The following is a 14,207-nucleotide window of genomic DNA, read 5'->3' as shown; positions in this document are numbered from 1 at the left end:
AAGATAAAGTCTGAGGTAACTCAAGCCCTGCTTTGAAAATAACCCAAGCTCACATCTTTGTTGTATCTTCTCAATAGAGACAAGACTAAGAAAAATGAAGCAAAACATATCTGCCTTATTTCATTTCTTTCCAGCAGCAGCACGGTGAATGTTTCTGACAGGGGAACGAGTCAGCGCACGTGTTAGAGCACCAGGTCAAGCCTGTTGTGCTGGTGAGAATGAAGTGCTGAAGAGGCATTCACCACTTGTGGGACAACACAGACTTTCCAACTGTATAATGCCCAGGGCTAGTCTAACTACAGCTTTACCTTATTCGCTGATTTTAAAACATCCCAATAGAAGACTTTTGTATTTAAAACTGCTTTTTATTCAGATGCTGTATTTACAGTGACAGTAATTAAAAGGTGATTGATAAAAACTTTAAAGTACGCATACAGTACAGCGTTCGATTGAGGCTTTTTCTGTCCATTCCGTGTTTATCCAACAATTCAACCCACAGGTCATTGATAACCTTAAAATGGTCCTGGAAATAAGGCACTATGTGCTCTGGCGTGCCGCCTGTTTCTTCTAACTCATTGCTTCTGGAATACTCCATAAGAACTCCATAGCTGTTTGACTATAAAAACATGTAACACTTGGAACGTGTCGTTTCCAGACCTCTCATGTCCGTCCCTTGAAAGTATTCATGCAGGTGTAGCTTCCTGAGAACTTGTGGATTTCTTCAAGGGCACTCTGCGGTAGCATACTGTTTGATGGGTAAAACAAAGTGATTAAATGTAATGAATGAGGGTTTCCGAAGCATATTTGCTGAAATAATTTGCTTTTGAAATACAATTTTATTTGTAAAATTAATCAGACTGTACCTTTTGAGGATAACGAGTGCATGCATGGTCCAGGGTAAGTAAACAAAAGCTGTATTGGTCCTAACAGCATCCACTGTTCTCTGCGCTACCACCTCTGGCTTTAGAGGAGGGAAGAGTTGGGGAAACCTGCAGAGAAAACCCCCAGTTAAATACACTTGTGTTTGTTGGTTGTCACACTTACAAATATTGTATTTGTACCATTGTATTACATTTAAAGGTAGGTGGTCCAGGACTTCATCCATTGGGAATTGATTGGATCATGAAAAGTGGGCGTTACACACCAGAATGAAGCCAGACCAAATGTTAGTTTGCTAAAACAAAGGCTTAAAAGCGATTTGGCTTTTGGTCAATATTATAAAAAAAAAGTCTGACTATGTGAAAACTAAAGTTGCTTTGGAGGAAAAGCAAATTATTGCATTATGATTAAAGATTATGAAGAAAATTGTTTTGGGATAATGAGAAATCATTCAAAATAAGACCACAACCACGCATTAGCAAAGTAAATAGATGTCACATTGACGTAAAAATACTTGAAATGATGTTCCAGCCCATTTTACTTACTGCCAACTGAAACAGAATAATCAAGAAAAAATATGGGGCGGAATTTTATTTTAGCCATCAACCATTTTACATGATTGTGGAAAAGCTGGCTATATGAGTGGTGTTTTTAATAGTTAATCCAGTTGTGCTGTACCCATGTGCTCTGCAATTTAAAACTTCAGCTCACCTGACTCTCATGCCCTGAAACATTTCAGTGTTGGTGTGGAACGGGAGGACAGTGGTACAGCCCACGCCCGGGCAGTCCAGCAACCCCAGAGTGAGGCTTTCCATGAAGGCTAGTGATGATGCTTTCGAGGTGCAGTAGTCTATAGCACCAGGGATGGGTGACAGAGACAGGATGGAGTTGACACACACAACATGGCCGTTTTGCAGTTCCAGCATACGAGGCAGGAAGGCTTTTGTGGTCTGTGGATGAAAGGATTATTAAAAGGTGAGGCACTTGGAAGAAAATGCTGAAAATTGTTCATTACTGAACATAATATGTAAATGTCTGCATGAAACCGGAAGTTTGCAATCATCTTTTCTTCCCTATTGTAACGCATATCCAAGCAAAACTGCTTCTCGAATGAGAAAAAAACAATTAGGACGGGACTTGATTTTTGTACTTACCCAAAACTGTCCCATTGTATTGATGTGCTGTGACTTCAGAAGAGCATCATCATCACTGTCCAGCAAACTCTTCCCATGCACCACTGCAGCATTATTCACTAGAATGGTAACATCTCCCACCTACCATCAGAAAAAAATACCCACTGTGAGACATTCTTTCCAAAGCAGATTATTCGTTTTCCTTTATGGCTAGTTAGCTCAGCCATTCTGCTGGGCCTTATCTAACCCAGACATTTCATGCGAGGTGTAATCTCTATCCAGACTATGGGGGTGGAAGGCAGCAGAGCTGAGAAGAAGCCAGCACTGGGGTTATTAGAGGTTATTAGAGTCAACCAGTTTGAACTAATCTTATTATAATCATATTAAGAAACTCCTCAGGGTATGATATTATGGGGCATACCTTTTCTCTGACAACCTTGGCTTGCTTGTAAACTTCTTCTCTGTTGGCCACATCGCAAACAAAGTAATGGCATTCTGTCCCCATGAGGGCGATCTCCTCGCACGCCTCCTTCAGACATTTTTCCGTCCGGCCCCACAGGATTAGCTGTTTGGAGATAGGGACCAAAGGTCAAAGGTGAAACAGAACAGAAAACCGACCAGAAATATAAAGGTTTACAAAACATAATGTGATCTGCCACACTGGCAGTAAATCATCTTTCTGGAAGCAAAACCATACTAGGTCACTGTTCAATAGCGCAGATAAGTGCTTAGTCATGAATTAGTGTCTCAAAGTAGATTTAATTTGCCTGAAATTATTTCATATTGTCAGTTCTTGTGCTTGAATGGTGTCTTACCTAATTTATCAAGTCTTGTTCTTCAATTTGGGTGTATACTTGTAAACACAAGAGGCTATGTGGCCTATATTCATGCCAAAACTTTTGACACAAAAAGCATGAGTCAGAATATAATCTGTTTTTTGTATTTCATTATGTCCCTTTTAAATTAAAAACACATTTACTTATAACTCAATATGAGGAATAACAGAAATATAGTACTCCACAGAAATTTTTTAATTATATTTTAAATCAGAATTATGCAAGTTTTACCCCAAAAACTTGATCCATTTCTGAGGAATATATACCACACCATCAACACGTGAAACATAGTAGTTATAGTAAGAACAGAAGAGGCCATTTCATTGAAGGAACAGTGGGGCTATTTTTCACAGGCCACTATTAGTTTGGGAAAGGATTAAGAGAGATGACTGTATGGACTACAATGGATTGGCTGGGACAGGGAACATGGGGGGCAGTGATTGGTCAATTAGATTTTTCAGTCTGAGAGGTCAAGAGAAGGTAATGAAATCAGTGATGCTGCCTCATCTCTCACAGACAAATTCTCATAAAGATTACACAGCCTGCTGGGCGTACAGACCCGGCCATTTTCTGCTTCAACAACCACATAATAGTGTGTGCACAATAGTGTGTTGGTTATCTTGGCTATCCTTTCTGTACATGTTTGGCTGCAGAAGTTAGCTAAATATGACAAACCTCTCTTTGGGGGCATGCTCATTTAGAAAAATGATTTATGATAAATATTTATTATTAGCTCGGTTATAGTTAAAGTGCTATTTGTATATTTATATACTATGATTAATATGTTGAATTAGTTTTATTTTTATATTTGCCTTTTTTTTTTAAGTTTTAGTAATTTTATTATGTGCCTTTGCCATTTTTATGATTTTTATTTATATTATATTTATATTTCATGTTATTTTATTTTAGCTTTATTTCAATTAACAAAAACAATTTTTTATTATATATTTTTAACTTTAACAAAAACATGTCCAGAGTAATTATAATTAACTTTATATAACAACAATAGAGGTCTATTGTGTTGTACACAATATGATTCCACACATAAGTAAAAATATGTGTGAAATCTGTGAATATATCACAGACTTGTGGAGAGCTAACAAGCTCCAGAGTGCCATTATTGTGATATTTTAACAACAGCCTGTGAAGGGGACTTGACCTTGCCTTCCATTAACATTAAATTTGATTAGAGCCGAAATATTGTTGTCAGCTAAACCCAGGGTCTATTTTGAAGCTTTTACTCTTAAAAAGCCTTGTGTTTAACAGCAAAAACTGACTGAAAAATACTGAAGTGGACAGTAACCTTGTTCACACTGCTGGCTGATTGTGAAGAATGATACACGTTAATTTGCACGGGTGCCTGTAATTGGTCCAATTATGTTTTTCTCTTTTTAAAAGGGTTTGTGGAAATTTCCAGTCTCTCTGAGCATGTGGTGTGTTCGTTTCATTAAGTATGCATTTCAGCCAACTCCTATGTGGAAAAGTAGGGTCAATCTGAAATGTGAAGATATTATTATTCAACAAAAATGTAAGACTACTGTACTCAGTGTTTTTCTAGCTAAATTCTTTCTACTCAGATAACAATGTAATGCTAGCCATCCTAATTAACCTAAAGAAATCTCTATCAGTGGTGTTTGCTGATGAATTAGGCCAAAGATGGTCTGATCTGCAGGTGGTTTCACCTCTTTGGCCTAATGGACGTTTATTTGATAAACCTGCCTGTATGTTTGTATGGGTCTGCTTTATATGCATGGCCTTTGAGCTAATTACTGGGAAGGTCTTGATTAAGCTTATAATAGGATTTCACAACAATCTTGATATTTCTGTCAGAGAACAAGAGCTCACAAGGTGGTCTCCCATACGATCACACTATGAGCTTCATCTGCACACATCACATTTACAAGTCTTATCACTAAAGTCCTTAGAGTAGCAATGGTTGAGTGCACCGCATTAGCATATAATATGCGAAAATAAGGAGCAAACAAACCGTGCTTAATCCGGTCCTGTGAGGACACATATTGTGTTTCCGTTGAGATAAACACACTGTGTATGAAACGCTTATGAAGGAGCATAAAATCTATTGTTTAGGTGAAATGCATGATAAAAGACCAGTAGTTTCACCGATTTGCACACTAAAGGCCTGTTCACACCAATGATAACTATAATAGTGTCCACATCAGTGGGAAATACCATTCTGTTAATTTAAGCACACTGCAGTTTTGGTGTCTGCCGCTTTAAATGCTCGAGCTCTTTAAAGCAGGATGGATTCTGATTGGCTGTCAATGTTTTTATCATTCATCAGCTGGAAAAAATCATTCTGAAAGTGAGGTGTTATTGTTATAATTGTGGTATGGACTCTGCTGTTCTTTTATATTTAGAAAGATGTTTTAACATATATCTTTATTGCTATATTAAGGCAACATCTACATTAATCCGAAATACATATGAAAATGGTGTTTTCATTTCAAAACACTCTCCGTACACAATCATTTTCAAGCGTTTCCTACAAGTTTGCATTCTAGTTTATATTCCACACTGAAATGTCGAAAAATGCTAAAATCATCGTACTGTGCATGAACAAACACGTCTAGGTTTTGCTGCAGGACAGAAATTGCGAGTACATTTTCTGTCAACTTTGCAAGAATGTATTATGAAGCAACATTGTGAAAGTGAACAGCACATAGCAGAAACATACTGGTATAAACATAGTTATCAATCGGTACAATATGTGTCACATGACTAAACGTCATTGTTTTCAAATACTTCTGTTTTCACAGTCCACACTACAACGCAAAATTTATCCAGTTGCAAGAGCGTCTTAAAAAGCTCAAAAACACAGTCTCAGTGAGAACAGAAGGCCAAAATATAAAGAAAAAGATGCGTTTTCAAATGGAATAGTGTAGACGTAGCCTAAGTAATCCACTTTGCTCCCATCGGAAAGGGTCTGTATGTGCATGGGGGCACAAGGAGTTCAGGAGGCAGTCGCCTGCCGCTGTCTAATTAGTGTGGAGACAGAAGGGTCAGCCACAGGGCACTGCCCAGCTGGGAGCTGTATGGTCCCTGCCACCCTCCCCCGAACCCATACACATACAGAAAGTAATTTACATAGAGCTCACTTCCTTCACACTTCCTTAAGCCATCAGCCATGGGACCACATGGATGGTCACCGATGATGGTGCTTCTGTAACGTCCAGAATTATTTTTCTTGGTTCTTCAAATCATCGTTTAGGGTTTGGTTAGTGGGCGATGATGTAACCTTTGCAGAATATTTCCAGTGTTGAATTACCATGCAGTAAGGACTTGCTGACCTCTTGGATGCCATAATAACGGCCTGCTTTCTGGAAAATTACAACCCCCGCTTAGAGGCAAGGGTGGTCAAGTTAACTCCTACCCTGTTCATTTATGATTCATGCCTTTTTAGCATTCCTTAAGAATGGGCTAACTGTGAAGATTGCCACTGCAGGTGTCTTTTCCAGAGTCTTCACACCTTGACAATGGCTAACAACGGGGTGTTGACAAGCACGGTGGCTTCCTTTAGCATACTGCTGCAAAGCTGCTTCTTTCAAAGACCTTTGCCCTGTGATGATGTAAAAGGTGACTTGTGTCAGCGAGCATTCAGGGATCTGAGGTCTCCGAGCTGTTTGCCGTGTGAGGTTTGCGCTGTGACTTTTACACTGGGTTTTTATTTAGCCCCATACACACAAGCTTGTCTAGGGGGAAAATGCGTTTAAATCAAAGCCTTGGGTGTAACGCCCAATGTAAAGCATTGGGGCCCCTGTCACTGTGGTTACAGAAGTTATTAAGCTCTGTTTATTGCAGTTGGGCCACTGGGTCTATTTATAATGCAATGTCTTGTGTGGGTGAGGCAGCTGAGACATTTCTTCCCAGCTCTTGACTTTCAGCACACATCACTCTTATTTGCAATCTTACTGCTGAGACACAAAAACATTAGCTTACACTACTGCCAATGTGAGATATTTAATAAAGCCATTACATACTGCTGATAGAGCTCGTAATACAGTAAAAATTCATAAGAAAGGTCAGACATCTAATCTTTAAAGCGTTTAGCCAAGGTCAAAGTTGCTGGCACCATGAATTTCTTGGGTCACTGGCATCTGTAGAGGGGTTTCCACCCAGACCAGTCTAATAATTTGAACATGAGAGCTAACAAAGTTTGAAAGAACGCTGTTTTTCCCAAAAATAGCTGTTTGTTAGTTGACCCAGTTTGTTGTACAAGTTGAACCAGACATTGGAATCCAGCTCTACATTTCGATTGGTCTGTTGACCGTAGGGGTCATGACCTATGCACTGTTAAGACAATGGGTTTATGAAGAGGACATTATAATGTCTCTAGGGAGAGGAGTAGCTCAGTGAAAAAAAAAAAAAGAAAACTCATCCATTACTAGGCTAGTGATTTGTGTTAATAGCTTACCATGATAACCACAGTTACTTACTTAAACACAGCATAGCCTACTTAAACATAGTTTGTACAGTTATGATTTTTACAATAAAGCTACACTGTACAATTGTTTTCATCGTTTTTGTTCCATTACTTAATTTTTTTTATTGATATTCTTCATCAGTATAATTAAATTCAGGGAAGTGCAATGTACTTGCATCATTTAGATTTAACTTTTTATTTGATTTGAAATAAATTTATTTATTTTTAGGCTACTATAGGCCGATATGTGCATATAAATGACAATTACGATTTCTTGATAGTAACATCATTAAATATAAATAATGTTTATATTGATAGTAGTTTTTTTTTTATTAATTATTTTATGTTTTTGCCAAATACCACAGTGATGAAACTGCTTATTATTAAATGATTAAAATATTAAATTAGATGATTAAAATTATCAGTCATACTGCCAGAAAGAGAAAGAGTCAGACCACCTGATGTTGAAACTATGGGCTATCTACTAATTGGCACTATTTATAAAAAGTGTTGAATAGAATTATTACGCAGCAATATGACCAAGAGGAATGATACATCATGTTTTTACCTTTTTAGCTCCACGCACGGCGAACTCCTTAGCCAGGTGACGGCCAATGCCCCGTCCGCCACCCGTGATAAGCACCACATCTCCGGTCAGATCTCTCCGCCTGCTCGGTAAGACCCAGCAAACGGTCGCCTTGACAATATAGTAGAGTATCTGAATAGGTAAGAGCACCACGCAGCCCAGCGCCTTCAGATCCATTTCACTCCGTCTCAGTATCCGCTTATCTCAGTTCTCGCATGGAACAATTGCTGAACTAATTGAATCCTTGCTCGGAGCGATTACCTTTACTCCTATTTATATGAGTGGATAAGACAATGTGCCTTATTTTGCAGCGCTGACGCACACTAAATAGATTGAAATGCATCTATCTACCACAATCCAACTCAGTTAATGTGTGCCTCGGCGGAATATCTGTCATTTTGCGCACCTTAATTCCACATAAACTCTTTATCCACGGAGCGGTTTTCTTGCTGCGACAAGTGTGCGCTGCTGCTTTGAACCGGAGACGGAGCCCTGTCGCGACTGACAGCGGCCAGAACCCAACTATGATGATACCTCAGGTCTGATAGGGGTTTTAAAGAGACCATTTATCTTGATTGACAACTGGAGGACTGACAGAAGTATTATCAAACGTTGGCGACGTGAGGGTTCGTTTCTTTATGACGTTAAGTCCCCTCCCCCAGAAGTGGTACCACAGGCAATTTCGTTGCCTCTCAACCTGTGCTTATTGTAACTAGTCGTGGGGATTTTGATTCATACCAGTGATTCAGACCTTTTGAATCGGTTCACTAAAATTACAATTATCATTCACTTTATGTAAAGCTGCAGTCCGCAGTTTTTCCTCTTTGTCGCCATCTCTGTTCGAAATCTGCAATTGCAGTTATTCGCGGAGTTATCAACTTTACGTGGGTTGTTGTGCCTCGCAGGGCAGAGCGCGGATGAATCCAATGCAGTGTTGCCAGATTGGAAATGTCCAAGTATCGTACCAGAAGCTCAAAATTATCATATTTGGAAGAAAATGATTGTACACAAGTCAAACCTGTACAGAATACAGCATGAAAATGACAGACAGTCAAGAAATCTCCAACGTCCTTACATGCGCTTCGTGAGGCACACTAGCACACACACGCAAGTCTCTACACGTTCTTTCCCCGGTAGACATAGAATCCACAGCTAGATCAATGAGAAACCCTATGATTACAACGACCATCATTTGAAGTGTCACACAGGTCTGAAATTATCGTACATTATAGGATTTTTTTCCATTATTGATCGTACATCGTACAGAGGTCAAAATTATCGTACAAATACGATAATTATCGTACATCTGGCAACACTGATCCAATGTTTTTGAGGAGAATGTGCGGCTGTCAATCACCGCGCTGGTGGTGTGGATACTGTCATTTACAGATGCTACTTTTTGGAAGTATGACCAACATAAGAATTTTCACCGGAACAAGTAAGTAACATCCACTTTTGTTCTGACCAACTAAGGGGAAAAAAGCATTGCAGTAAATCGCGCCGATTAAATCTAACGATCGCTTGTCATATCACATCAAACCGTGCAAATTATACTTTGTTCTCAAATTGTTAATGTTAACAACATCAGCATTGCATGACTACATTTAATGCCCTTCCTATATTTATTCTTGTTTTCGCATGGGCCCGGTTGCAGTCTCTTTTTTCCTCCGAAGTCCGAAGTCTTTCGCGTTTTACAACGGGTGAATCTCCAGTTGTCACTGGTGATTGTCGTTTGAACCTTTCTGGATCCGCCATCAAATTGCTAAGTTTAATTATATCAAGTGCTGTGAGAAAAGGATATAAATCTCCACCTACAACATCCACACACGCAACATAGCCTACTAGCCGAGACTCCTTCTTTATGTGTATAGATGTGACGTAATGGCGCAAAGACATGCTCGAATTTCCTGCGGAAATCCACCAGTACCACTGGAATTAAAAACATTATTAAGGCAAGCAGATAGTTTTGAACACTGGGTGGTTATGTAGGCTACTTGCTTAAAAATTTATTTTGGATCATTTGTAACCCAAAAAAGCTACGGACTGCAGCTAGATTTGACTCTTACAAAATAAATAAATAAAACAACGAAACGTGTCATTTTCTAATAATTTTGCATGCAGGCCTACTTCTGCTCTTCCCGGGAAAAGAAAGCCAGTAATTTTCCTCTATTTTATCAGTTACTGGGCATGACTTTAATCATTTGATAAAGAATAAATAATGAACTTACGTCATTTTAATTGTGCATACATTCATATTCTCTTCTTCTTTCGACGTAAACTTAACGAACTGGACGAACGACTCCTTCAATCGGTCAGCAGATATACAGGAACGAGATGATCTAGTTCGGTTCGTTCACGAACAAGTTTTTGAGTAAAACGATTCCTTGACATGAAAGATTAATTCAAAACATATCGAAACGCGATAATTAATGCTCTTTTTTTTATCGATTTGTATTGTTATATGTGATTGCAAGAATCACTGGTTTGGCTTTTTCAGTTTAACAGCCTAGTTTTTAAAGTGCTTTATTTTCTTGTGACCGAATTTGACACTGTTTCAATTCAAAACGCTGCCAGCTAACACAAGTGTCAACACGACAGAGGACTTGTTGAACTGTCTAGGAAAAAATTAACCAGTTTGTCAAGACATGTTTGTATGAACAGAAAATATATTTCAGTAGGCTATAGCATGGCCTATAAATGCGAGTGAGGCATTCCTTACCTTAAACGCATGGTGGTAAACAATGGGCGTGCCTACGGATATTATAGTGTAGGCCTATTGTAATTTATAAAAAAAGAAAAGAAAAAGAATGGTCCTAAAACTAATTTTTTTTTTTTTTTTTTTTTGATACTTAATATTCCTGTAATTTATTTTTATTTTAGTTATTATATTTAGTTATTTTTTTATGCCATTGATAGTGTCAAGCTACCTTTATTGTAATAATGATGACTGTATTTTGGTTGCAATACTGTGTGGGTTATGAGATCAATTAAACTGTTGGTAACGTTTGTAAAGGTTGGTTTGTAAAATAAATGTTATTTGTTCCCTATTTTTTCTTTCTCAATTCAAACTCCTAGAGTTTCAAAGTCCACAACTTTTTCAGTGTGGTGTGTGAACAGGTGTTTGGTACTGTTTGCCCTAAATGTTGTTACACTTGGGTCTCCTGTTGCTGGTTTCAGTCCACAGTGCTCAAACTGGAAGGATTCCTGCAGACCAGTGCACCTCCAGAACATCGAGACCTTTGTAAACGGCTCTTAAATTCAAGCAGTAAACCCAGGAGCCGTTGTGGAGATTCCAGACTGTGATTTTTGGCCTGGCCTCTGCTTCTACTGCTTAAAAGCTGAATAGAGGGCTGCTCAGACCGGACCGGTTGAAATGCAGCCTCACAAAGACTGCTTTGTGCTATGATGTGCCTCTTAGTAATGGCCCAGCAACTCTCAGAGAAGGCTTAATGGTTGTCTGATGGGAGAAAAAGCATGTTCCACTTAAATTGGTCCATTTCTGGATCTATTGATCAAACACAGGCCAAAATCACAGATGCTGATTTGATTTACTGTATCGCAGTATACTGTAAAACTATTATCCTCTGTTTTTATTTGATTATGAGGCTTTATTTCATCTTCCACATTTTGTTGTGGAAATATAACAGCACGATGATGCTCAACACAATGGCTTTTTCTTTTCAGTTAGAGTGTCACTGCCATCTACAGATCAATAGTGAAAGTTCACTAAATAAATCGAATGTATTCTCAGTGGGAGCCAAAGTACTAACATTGCCTGTCATGGAAAATAGTTGTATCATTAATTCTCATTTGCATAGTAACAGGATTAAAGGAACTAAGTTATTTTCCAGTTGGTGAATATGCAGTGTTTTGTCTTCTCTAAATCCATGTCACCATCAATTATCTCTATGTAAACAATCAGCCAGCATATTTTCTTGTTCGTTTTTGATATTACTAATTAGCTGATGTGTTATCTGTTCAGTTGGATTTTGGGGATAAGGCATTTGTCAGGATCGCCAGATTAGATTTCCTTTTATTTGTTGACTGGCTAGGCATAATATTTGTTAGGATATAAATGTGTACAGTGCCATTATGCTATACTATCATTTAATTAGCCATAAAAATTTGTGCAAAACTGTCTCAAACTTCTGGCTAAAAAAATCAACACTTGACCCATCCCAGTTCTGTGAGAAACCTGTAGACTTGGCAACCTTGACTCTCCTTCACTTGCAATAAAAGTGTGTCATAACATGTATCTTGAACATTTATTGCTTTGTGTGCAGCATATTCAAACAGCCATGTACACTGCAACTGCAATTCTGATCATTGTGTTTGCAGCTTTTTTTGCTGCTTTTTGTTTGTTGGTAGTTGTCCTAGTATACTTTGAGCTGAGAAATTCAAATATTCCTCCTGGAGTTTCTAATCCTGGGAAACTACATGCGATTCATTGTACGTATGTTGGGATAAACGTTGTGGTGAGTGTTCATGCTGTTTGTGTTGCATTCGCAGGCAAATCCAATCATATTGACCCATTTCTTGTCAAATTCTTAATTCCTTATTTCTAAAAAAGGACTAACGATTGTTATGTAGGATATACTCTGATTCTGGTTTTTATTCTGAATATTTTAGCACAAAGCCTTTTTTAGTCATATTAAAGTGCTCAATACAAAGTCCATCTCAGTTATTTAATAACTTCACAAGTTCAAAATAATGTTTTTCTGTAATCACTAACTTGATATTCTCTCAAGGGCAAAATAGAGCCATTCTGCTTATCTCAGAACATGTTTACCTCATTCAAAAGGCCAAGTTGAGTTCTTTACCCCCTGAGTGGCTCATTTAATGACATGTGAATATTATGAATTGGCATATCATTGTCAACGAATCTCTTTTGTAGGGCCAAATTCTGGAGCGATTGGGGCTGTGTCATCAGATGAATTTTACACGATGGTGCAGATTTTTTATCATGGCCAGAAAAGGGCCAGTGCCCCACGGGCTTTGTATTAAGGACTTGACCTTCAGTGGAGTTCCAGTAAGGCTGTATGAGCCTACAGCTGCCTCGGGAGAGAAAAAAAGGGGCCTGGTTTACTTTCATGGTGGCGGCTGGATGTTTGGCTGTATTGGTAAAACTCTATATTCATGCATAGACACAGTAAAATACTGTTGTGTTGATGTTTTAAGTACTGATGTTTTAATTGTTTGTCCTTCCACAGATGATTACGATGAAGTGTGTCAGTATATATCACTGGAGAGTGACACCACAGTTGTGTCTGTTGGGTTAGCTGACTTGACATACTCAGTTTTATTTATAAATTCTGTCCGGTTGAATTTCATAATCTTGTTCTGTCGTTTTCCTTCTCTGTTTCCCATATTTAGTTACCGTCTGGCCCCCGAGCACAGGTACCCTGCCCACTTGGATGACTGTGAGGTTGTGACTCGCCACTTCCTGTCAATAGCGGCAACCGATTTCGGGGTGGATCCACGCAGGGTGGCAGTTGGTGGGGACAGTGCAGGGGGGAACCTGGCAGCCGCTCTCTGCCAGAGGCTGTCAAAAACACAGGATGGTCATCTGCCATCTCCCTGTGCCCAGGTTCTCATCTACCCGGCTCTGCAGATGGCAGATTTCCACCTGCCCTCATACCAGCAGAACCACTCAGTGCCCATATTGTTCAGAGGCCGAACGGTGTTCTTTTTCCTGCAGTACCTCAACGGGAATACTTCTGTGAGCCAGCAGATTCTGGAAGGCAAGCATGTTCCTGCCGAGCTAAAACGTCACTATAAGAAATGGCTGGATCCAGATAATCTTCCACCACAGTTTAGAAAGGGAGCCATAAGTCCGCCAGTTATCGCAAGCCACGATGCTGACGTCTATCACATCATCAAACAGGGCCTAGATCCAGAGATCTCCCCTTTACTAGCCGAGGACGATGTTCTTCGCCTCAATCCGCCCACCTTCGTCCTGACCTGTGAGTATGATGTGCTGAGAGACGATGGCATTCTGTTCCAGAAGCGACTGAAGGATGTAGGAGTGGATGTCAAGTGGGAGCATCTATCTGATGGCTTCCATGGGATCATCAGCTTCTTCAACCAAGGCTGGTTGACATTTGAATCCTCTCAAAGGGGTATGGACAGCGTTGTAAGATATGTAAAGACTCTCTGACTGGGAAGTCAAAAGATTTGTCAGAATGATTTAGAATATGGCCTGTTAAAAAAAAAATGTAATTTGATTGTAGTTCTCTTCTTTTTCATCATTAAATCCATTAATTACACAATCTTACCTTTGTCTTGTATACTTTTTTCTTCATATCAAAGTTTGTAATGTGATTCACCTCGTA

General features: G+C 39.0%; 2 protein-coding genes across 3 annotated transcripts; one reads left to right on the top strand and one right to left on the bottom strand.

Moving 5' to 3' along the window:
- Nucleotides 1-348: 348 nt before the first annotated feature.
- dhrs3b (dehydrogenase/reductase (SDR family) member 3b) lies at nucleotides 349-9,043 on the bottom strand. Its single transcript, XM_084101820.1, has 6 exons — nucleotides 7,858-9,043; nucleotides 2,434-2,577; nucleotides 2,034-2,153; nucleotides 1,591-1,829; nucleotides 864-989; nucleotides 349-745 (listed from the first exon to the last, which is right to left on the bottom strand). The coding sequence occupies exons 1-6, from the start codon at nucleotides 8,050-8,052 to the stop codon at nucleotides 661-663; spliced, it is 909 nt and encodes a 302-aa protein (XP_083957946.1). The 5' UTR covers nucleotides 8,053-9,043; the 3' UTR covers nucleotides 349-660.
- On the top strand, nucleotides 9,018-14,146 carry aadacl4 (arylacetamide deacetylase-like 4). Of its 2 annotated transcripts, XM_084101819.1 has the most exons (4): nucleotides 12,083-12,350; nucleotides 12,770-12,995; nucleotides 13,086-13,149; nucleotides 13,249-14,146. In XM_084101819.1, the coding sequence occupies exons 1-4, from the start codon at nucleotides 12,126-12,128 to the stop codon at nucleotides 14,030-14,032; spliced, it is 1,299 nt and encodes a 432-aa protein (XP_083957945.1). In that variant the 5' UTR covers nucleotides 12,083-12,125; the 3' UTR covers nucleotides 14,033-14,146. The 2 variants fall into 2 exon arrangements, with proteins under 2 accessions (XP_083957944.1, XP_083957945.1); XM_084101818.1 differs by lacking the exon at nucleotides 12,083-12,350 and adding an exon at nucleotides 9,018-9,313 and having other exon boundaries at nucleotides 13,086-14,146.
- Nucleotides 14,147-14,207: the final 61 nt, after the last annotated feature.

This window comes from Abramis brama, assembly GCF_963993115.1.
Source record: "Abramis brama genome assembly, chromosome: 23".
Taxonomy (NCBI): Eukaryota; Metazoa; Chordata; class Actinopteri; order Cypriniformes; family Leuciscidae; genus Abramis; species Abramis brama.
Note: the sequence above shows the minus strand (reverse complement) of the source record. Positions and strands in the feature narration are given on the sequence as shown.

Coding starts and splice junctions, on each gene's coding strand:
- dhrs3b (XM_084101820.1), bottom strand. CDS start 8,052: ATGGATCTGAAGGCGCTGGGCTGCGTGGTGCTCTTACCTATTCAGATA. Junction 2,578..7,857: donor CCGTGCGTGGAGCTAAAAAG/GTAAAAACATGA, acceptor ATCTCCAAACAG/CTAATCCTGTGGGGCCGGAC. Junction 990..1,590: donor TTTCAGGGCATGAGAGTCAG/GTGAGCTGAAGT, acceptor TTTTCTCTGCAG/GTTTCCCCAACTCTTCCCTC.
- aadacl4 (XM_084101819.1), top strand. CDS start 12,126: ATGTATCTTGAACATTTATTGCTTTGTGTGCAGCATATTCAAACAGCC. Junction 12,996..13,085: donor CTGGATGTTTGGCTGTATTG/GTAAAACTCTAT, acceptor GTCCTTCCACAG/ATGATTACGATGAAGTGTGT. Junction 13,150..13,248: donor ACCACAGTTGTGTCTGTTGG/GTTAGCTGACTT, acceptor TCCCATATTTAG/TTACCGTCTGGCCCCCGAGC.